At 41.0% G+C, this 8,391-nt stretch overlaps 1 protein-coding gene across 5 annotated transcripts in view; it reads right to left on the reverse strand.

The window, feature by feature from the left end:
* NUP58 (nucleoporin 58) overlaps positions 1-6,954 on the reverse strand; it is a 39,791-nt gene extending 32,837 nt beyond the window's left edge. For 3 of the 5 annotated variants that reach the window (XR_008509163.1, XM_054518555.1, XM_054518554.1), the window contains exons 1-4: positions 6,699-6,954; positions 2,965-3,104; positions 1,588-1,626; positions 14-166 (exon numbers count right to left, since the gene is read on the reverse strand). Coding sequence is in view for 4 of the 5 variants with exons in the window: in XM_054518555.1 (XP_054374530.1) it covers positions 14-166; positions 1,588-1,626; positions 2,965-3,104; positions 6,699-6,811 (445 nt within the window). In the remaining variant the exon portion in view is untranslated. The remainder of the gene's footprint in view (positions 1-13; positions 167-1,587; positions 1,627-2,964; positions 3,105-6,698) is intronic. The other 2 variants (XM_036404097.2, XM_036404096.2) reach the window with 2 other exon arrangements.
* Between the last annotated feature and the right edge of the window lie 1,437 nt (positions 6,955-8,391).

Below are 8,391 nucleotides of genomic sequence, written 5' to 3' on the forward strand. Positions count from 1 at the left end.
AACATTTTCCTACCTGCTGCAGGAGTTGATGTAAGAGCAGATGATAATGACAGGCCACCCGCTGAGGTAGAAGTAGCAGGTAAAGCAAATGGCGTGGCTGAACCTGCAGGTTTGCTGAAACCTAAACTAAAGCCTGTGGTCGCTGCTGATGTGGTGGCAGGTGTGCCTAGAAGAAATCCAAAACCAGTTATCACTCGTGAAACATTCTGTTTGAGAATGAAAGCTAAACTCACCACCTCTTCTGCATCTCACTTAACCAGCCTGAGTGACACAGCACAAAAGATCACTTGCATCAAGTAAAATATTCACACAGAACTTTCTAATGAATTTCAGTGGTTTACATCAATTGCACAGGCATTTTTGCTCCAGAAATCCTAGGGTTCCAGTGGGCTTTAATTCTGGACTGGCAATTATACCTACTAGAATCCTAAAACTGTATTAAAAAAAACCTACTTCCACCAAAAGCATCTAGTAGATGACACAAACATTGGAAAATGGAGCTAAAACCAATACTGCTCAAAATACAGACTACAAATTCTCAATTAGATAGGCACACCAAAATGAATGCACGTACCCTTTCAATGTGTAAACAAGAAAAGTATGTTGAAATGTTACTCCCTCAAAGCTTTTAAATATTTTTGAAGCAAAACAATTTCTAATTCATGCTGTTTTCATAGTAAGAACACATTTCACGTTCTAGAATCCCTATTACAAAGTAAAGGAGTGTGCATGTACATACTCAAACCACAACAGCAAACACATACTTTGTATTCTCAGTAACTGCTGTTTTGGATGACATAATTTCATCCAGCTAGTGAAAAGAATTAATGTTCATCCGCACAGTACTACTTCCACATGACTATGTATCATACAGTCTCTCCTGGGTTAGCTGCTGCTTCTCCCTTCTGCCCCTTTGATTTCCTTCTTTATTCAACACTATTTTTACCTATTTATTCATAGTATGGCTTCCTAAGTTCTTTGACTGCATTGTGTCTTGTAGCACCTCCACCCTTAACATTAGTGATAACCAAACTCAGTTATTCCTCAGACCTCAGCTGCTGTTTAAAAAGAAAACAAAATCAAAACCAAGCCACCAGCAACCCATATACTCCTGTGTTTCTAATGACACCTACAAAATACTCACCATAGATGGATCAGAGAAACAAAAAATATTCTCAAAGTCTGTTCCCAGTTCAACCCTCTTTATTCTTCTTAAAGAGATAATTACCAAACAAGCATGTTCACACAGGATTCACTAGACCAAGAGATTGTGTATGAATAATTCTTTGGTAACAGATCTCCCTTCCCTCTGCTAAAGGATGAAACTCATTAGGGGAACATAAATACAAAGTCCAACCTCCGACTGTCATTGTTGTACAAGGACTGAATCCTTTAACAAGTAAGAATGCCCAGAACTTCAGGGCTCCATTCTGATTTACAGCCTTAACATTTGGAAAGCAAAGCAAACAGCAATTAGTTATGGGGAAAAAAGCTCACATGTGATCACTAGCTCCATACATTACAAGAAAGATTTAACTCTTGGGGATTTCTGTCTATGTAATATTAAAATCCAAATTAGGTCCTTACCTAATGTCAGTCCTGTAGCAATAGTTGTTGCTGTTCCTGCTTTAAGAATAAGAACAAATGAACAGGGTAAGAACAGAAATAGAAGGCCACAGAGAAGCTGTGACAGTAAAAAACATGAAACAAAATCCTGAACTAATACAACTATTACACAAGTTCTTTTTCTGTAGTGTGTTGAAAAAGAATATACTAAAACAGAAAACAGTATGGGTAAACACCAGCAGCAGAAATTAAAGCACAACTGATTTAAAAAAATGTAACTTGTCTTTGTAAGATGCTGATAACAGTGAAGCTGATGTTAACACAGCAGTATATTATCTGAAATTTCAAATAATGTAAAGAAAAAAGATGAAACTAGTAATTCTACCATGTATTTTTTTAGCCACACGGTAGTACATATTATCAGCATGCAAACCAGCAGATTTACAGTACAATGAAAAGGATTATAGAGTCTAAAGTCCTTGTAAAATCCTATCTTGGTTTAGGGTTTCTGGCCCACTGGTAATTTAAGGAGCCTATTCTGGACACAGTGTTAGGCCTCTTCATATTTTAAAAAACGTCTGATTATTATCAAAAGAATCACTGAAAGAAAATTACCCCAGTGTAGCCAAACACAGTAATACAAGCTTTCAGTCTATTGCTGATTTTATTTTTAGTAGATTGGGCCTTAGAACTTTCCCCATCTACTTATATAAGCATACAGGAAGAAAAAGACCATTTTATCTAGCAATATTGCAGCAAAGTAAAATTTATTTTTATGTTTGCTTGACAGCTGAAAAAAACCCCACCCTGTCAGGAAAGCTTTATAATTTTGTACTCCATTACTGCTATAAGAAGCTGTGTGTTCACAGGCTGAATTAGAGAACTAAGAAGATATTCAATTCCTTCAGGCATATTGCATTAAATACCCCCAAACAACAAACTCAGAAATATTCACTACTGCAGAATTACAAGTATTGCATTACAAATGCAAACAATCTCATAAAGTTTTAAACTACTTTTAAAATCTAAATACACCTTAATCTTAAATCAATTCTGAGCATCCTGGATGAAAAGTTAAGATTTTTAAAATACACCAGGATTCAAACTACAAAACAAATTACACATAGCCCAGGAAGTTTTCTGGTAATTGCAGTTGTCTTTCTGCTGCACTGGTACCACTTAATTCTTAATTCATGATCTTTCAAGCTACTCAAAGATGCAGCTTTATAAAACTGTAATATTATTCTAATATTATTCTAATATAAAACTGTAAGTAATATTCTAAGCTACAGAATGACTGTAAAAGAGTAAAAATTTTAGTATGACCCAGTTTGAGTAAATATAATTTATATCTTCACTGCTGAATCCAAAACTCGCAGTACAAGAATTCTTTTCTACCTGTACTGGTGCTTCCTAGTGTAAAGCCAGTGGTTGATTTTGATCCAAAAAGTCCACTCCCAAAACCCAATGAAGGAGCCGATGTAGTTGCTGTAGCAGTGGAAGAGCCCAGAGTTCCAAAATTAAGTCCTCCTGTTGAGCTATTACAAAATACAAGACTATTAGCAGCAATTCTATTTCAAAATGAAAATACTCCCCCCTTACATCAATTTCTTTCAGATGCCATCATTCACTTTCCCACAAACATCATTCATCACAAACAACCCAGCTGGGCAAGACAGAGTCCAAGCTCACTGCTACTGAACAGAAAGAAGGAGCCGTTCCCCCCTTTCCTTCCACAGCTCTGTAACTCCCATTGCTTCCCTGGCACTAACTCCAGCATTTGTTCAGCCAGTGTTGAGCTGATTGACCTTACTAGACCACTTAGAAATTTAAACTTTTCTCTGCCAGATATCTCATTTATTCTGCCTAATTGTTCTCCCCATGCTACTGAAATGAGAGAACAAATGCTAGAGGAAGCACAGAGATGATAACAAATCTGTATGATCTTTTCAAAGCAGGTTACAAGTCCAGTTAGTTCTCTGACCAGAAATTTCAACCAGTGCTGCTTTCTTTCATTCTTAAGTGATAAGCAGAGACACAGAACCATTCACATCAACACCACAGCTTCACCCTATCTTACTATCAAAACACACTGAAACATGAATTAATTTTCTAACCAAAATGCTATCCTTTTGCACAGATTCCAACCACATGCCTACTGTATTTTTTCAGACTGTCTACCGGTCAGAAAGTTACAGAAAATCAACTCTCATATCTACTTTTACAGATAGGGGAAGAGAAAGAACAGAGATCATCAGATCAGTCATCACTACGAAAATGAAGGCATTAATACTTCTTTTGGGTGACTACACATTTTAGACTTCATGCCAAACAGAAAACAAGCTTTACAATTAGCACTGAACACAGGAGAATAATCATGGTTACCTCCAGCCAATGAAATTACAGCTACTAGCACCCAGATGAGTTTGTGGGTTTAAAAATTTTCTTCTTATTTGATGAAAGATCAGATGAATAATTTGTACTAACTTCCTGGTCCCATTTGTGAGCCTTTTTAGAAACCAGGTTCAGTTTTCACAAACACATTTTGCTGAAGTACAACAGCAACACTGAAATAAAATGCAATTTAGACTTCACCAAGGACTTTTAGATGTTCAGTATTCTCTCATTTCTCCCCTTATCTCCTCTCTCTTTGTATATGAGGGCAGCTCCTAAAAGAACAAGTCAAACACAAAAGTAAATCCATACCAAAAAAGGTACAATTAGCTGTTGAATTAGAACTTTTCAAGCTATCAATAAAACTGATCATGGCAAGCCCAGTTGTCTGCAAGTTCAGAACTAGGTGTGAGTTGTTTTTTCGGCAGTAATTTGGGAAGCAGAGTGGCCAAGAAGTTTAGAAGGACAAAGACGCGCAAACTGTCACACAGGATGCACAGCCTTTCAGCTGTCTTTGCTCCCAAAATTTCAACATACCAAAGTGCAGCACCATGACCTAATGACTTGAAAACTTAAACATGGTGCTTCTCTCACTAGTCAAGAGCTTACGTGTCTCATCTTTCCAGTAGATGACTCTTCTGTGCGAGTTTTTTGTGTTACAGCATTCCCGTAGAAGAAAGCTAAGGTACAAACTGTGATATTTGGCACTACAGGAGGACAAAAAAAAATCCCAAACCAAACCAACACAAATAAAATGAAGTGGCCTTTTTTTTCAAGGTAGAAAGAATCCAAAATGTAGGAACAAAGTAATGGCAGCATTCTCACCAGCAGGAGAAAGCACGGGCCGTAAGAACACAGACGGAAGGTCAGGTCAGTGAAGTCAGGTCTGAACTCTAATTCTAGAACTAGAATGAAGCACTGCCCCTGGCTGAAGAATACAGTAAGCAAACAACAACTAGAAAAGAGTGCAAGTACCTGAAAGGCTGCTGGTGCAAAGTACAAATTAGATAGGCTTACATGTCACAGAGGCTTTCAGCTGCCAGAATACAATCCTTGGCCATGTGACATTTATGCTTGGACCAGACAATGGAATGCTTTTTCTCCCAACACCTGGCAATATCATCTTAGACCCAGCTCAGAAGAACAGCTTCTTACAGTCTTAAACACGTTCACAAGCAAATTATCTCAGAGATGCTCAAGAACCAGTAAGAAGGCCCCTTCCTCTATGAAATTCTTTGACCAACAGCCCTGAAGACTGGTCCTGCTTGGAAAAATAAATAAATGAATAAAAATACAGAGACCCATACTGCTATTACTTAGCACGTATTAAACTTTTTTAAGTGATAAAAAAAGCCAGCTGGAACATAAAAAAGCCCACCAAACAAAAACATTTAAGTTCAATACACAGTTTTTAAAAGTGCAGATCAACAAGACAAAGAGTTTCTCTTATTTCAGTACATTTAGAAGAATGGTTTTGAATTAACAAATAGTATTTTAACTTGCTCAGTTGAATCACAGGAAACCTACATTAAGAAGGCATAAAGCAAAAGAGGAAAAACTCTATCAAGTCTACATTAGCTTTACTGTAGAAGTTAAAAAACCAAGCAAACAAAAAACCAAAAAAAAACCCAGAAAACCACCACCACAAGATAACTTGGGGATAAACAATCCCCTTCCTCCAAAACCAAGCAGAAATAACACAAGAAAGTCATCAATCTGTCACAACCACAACATTTACATTATTACAACAAACTCAGAAATCTTATTCCCCTCTCCTATGGGCTCCCAAAGAAGCAATACTGCCATTTAACCCAAGAATTAAATGGATGTCTTTCAGATCCAGATGTTCTGTTCTCTCCATCTCACAGTGCTATTTCCTCACGGTTCTAACAGGTATTTCCAAATGTTGCGCCTTAAGCGAAGCTCCCTTGAGTGACCACCCCTGTGCATTTAGTTTACACTACAGTGATCAATTCTAAATACATTTGGGAAAGTCTCTGACACAACAACCTTGATCTTCAACAGAAGTACAACAGCAAGCAAGTCAGAATAAAGAGGCTCTGCCAGTCCAGTTGTGTGCAAAGAAACAGAAAATGGGGAAAAAAAACCCCAAACTACTAAGAAGAAAGACTTACCGATTATTCTGAGAAACCTAAACCATAACGCTTGGAGTACAGAGCCTGCTGTACATCACATGCACAAAGTTCTCCTTTTACTCCAAGATACTATACACCGAATACAAGGTTATTGTTGTTAGAAAGGGTTAGCTCGAACCTAACTTCCAAAACATATACAGAACATCTTTTGGACACTGAACATGTGGGCTCTGGCATCAACATGCTCCACGCCGCGGACACAAACGCGGGCTGACTTCTGAGAGAAACCTGGATACACATCTGATTCACATCCTGCGTTCGGAGAGGCAGGCAGAACCGTAGAGGGAGGCACCCAAAGCCAAAGCAAAGCACAATAAGAACAGCAACTCCCTTAATTATTAGCGGCTGAACAGATCGCTCTCTACAGGCGCAGAAGAAGACAAGGCGAGGGAGGCCGGGGCAGACACGGCCCTGCGGCCGGGACTGCCGGAGCCCCGAGCAGTGCCTCGCTCACTCACACACGCACGGGCCGCCCCCGCCCCCCACGGCCCGTGTTCAGGCTGGGCCCAGGCCCACGTGGCAGCCTCAGGCCGCAGGGGCTGCAGGCACGGCCGACCCGAGAGGAGCGGGGAGCCGAGTTACCTCGGCGTGGCGGTTCCGAAGGAAAAACCCCCGACTGCTGCTCCTCCTCCTCCTGCCCCGGCGGCCGCCGTGGAGCCCAGGGTGCCCGCGCCGAAGGAGAAGCCCGAAGACATGGCGACGACGACGGCGGCGGCGGGAAGAGCCGGAGAGCGGGGCCGGGAGCCGGCGGCGAGTGCCGGGTCGCTGGGTGAGCGGGTCGGTGCTGCGGTCGCGGCCCCTCAGCCCCGCATCGCACCCGCCGCCACCTGCGCAGCGAGCGGCGGCACCGAGCGCGCGGACGGACGCCGGCCACGCTGCCCTCCGCGAGCCCGCCGCGGTGCACCACGGGACGGCCCGGCGGCCCTTAAAGCGACAGCGACGCGCGGGAGCCGGGCTGGGAGAGAGCGCCGCGTCCCGCCTCTGCCCCGGCAGCACCAGGGCGGCTGGCCCATGGCACAGATTGAAATATGACAGGCTCCATCTCAACGTCAGGAAACACTGCTAGAGTGACCGAGCACTCACCAGGTTGCCCAAATAAGTGGTCGTGGGGTCTCTAATGATTTTTAAAGGCTGCCTGGGCGTGGTATTGGGCAAGTGGCTCCGAGTGGCCCTCAAGCACGTGGAGGCTACTAAGCACCTCCAGGGACAGTAGAAAGAACCGTCTTGCAGGAATATCGTCATGTGCGAGACTCACAGACTGAAGCAGAGGCCTGCGTGACCAGGGAACAGCTCATTTCTCGCACATCTACTGTCACCCCATTGTTAGGAAAATTAATCCAAGATGCCAGAGGTTTATGTCAAAAAAGGAGACAGAGGAGTCCTGTAATTTTATTAGAATAAAGGGAAAGGCTGTGGGGCATTTCCCATGGGGGTCTCTAAAATTGTTGGGGAACGCAGCCCCCTTTTATGCTAAGTTCCCAATCATCCTCTTCTTTTTCCCAGCTGGCTGAGGTACTCAGAAGGTACAGACTTCCCAAGACACCTACTGTGAAAAACGCCAATCACTTGTTTTTTAAAATTTTAAAAGTTTAATGATAATAAAATAGTTATAAAAATAGCAATATAATTAGAGTAATGATAATTTGGACAATTTGGGTTAGGACAATATGAGACAACAGAAACAAAGAGTTATGGACGTCCGGGTACCTTTTTCTGGGCAACATAAGCCTGAAAAAGGACACATGTTACAGAGGATTAACTCTTAAAAACAATAACCTGTTGCATATTCATACATCTCCTACATGATGCAAAAATTCCATTCAAACAAAGGATTCTGTCAGATCATCGTCAACTTCTTCCTCTTAATCCTGATGGCGTCGTCATGGCTGAGTGAGGTGGGAACAAGTTAATTTCTTCTGATAAGAGAGCAATAAATTCTTTCTCGGAAAGATTTAGGTGTCCTGTGACTGCTATCTTGTTGTGAGTCCTTTCTTTAAAGAAAGTATCTTACATAGCATAGTTTCTATTTTAACATTATGTTATAACCTAGAACTATATTTAACACACTACTTAAGAAAATTAATACAGCTAAACTTTCTAACATAACACATATAAAATTCATTTTAATATTTGCAAAAAGCCAATCATAAAAGACGCCTTTTTCACACCTACTCTATGCCCCTGTTTAATGTGCACCCTTCTTTTGTCATATAAAGAAAGAAAAATAAACTATTCATAATTCTATTAAGCCTTTGTTCCTTTTTTCTAGGTTCAA

This window comes from Molothrus ater, chromosome 2 (genome assembly GCF_012460135.2).
Source record: "Molothrus ater isolate BHLD 08-10-18 breed brown headed cowbird chromosome 2, BPBGC_Mater_1.1, whole genome shotgun sequence".
Lineage (NCBI taxonomy): Eukaryota > Metazoa > Chordata > Aves > Passeriformes > Icteridae > Molothrus > Molothrus ater.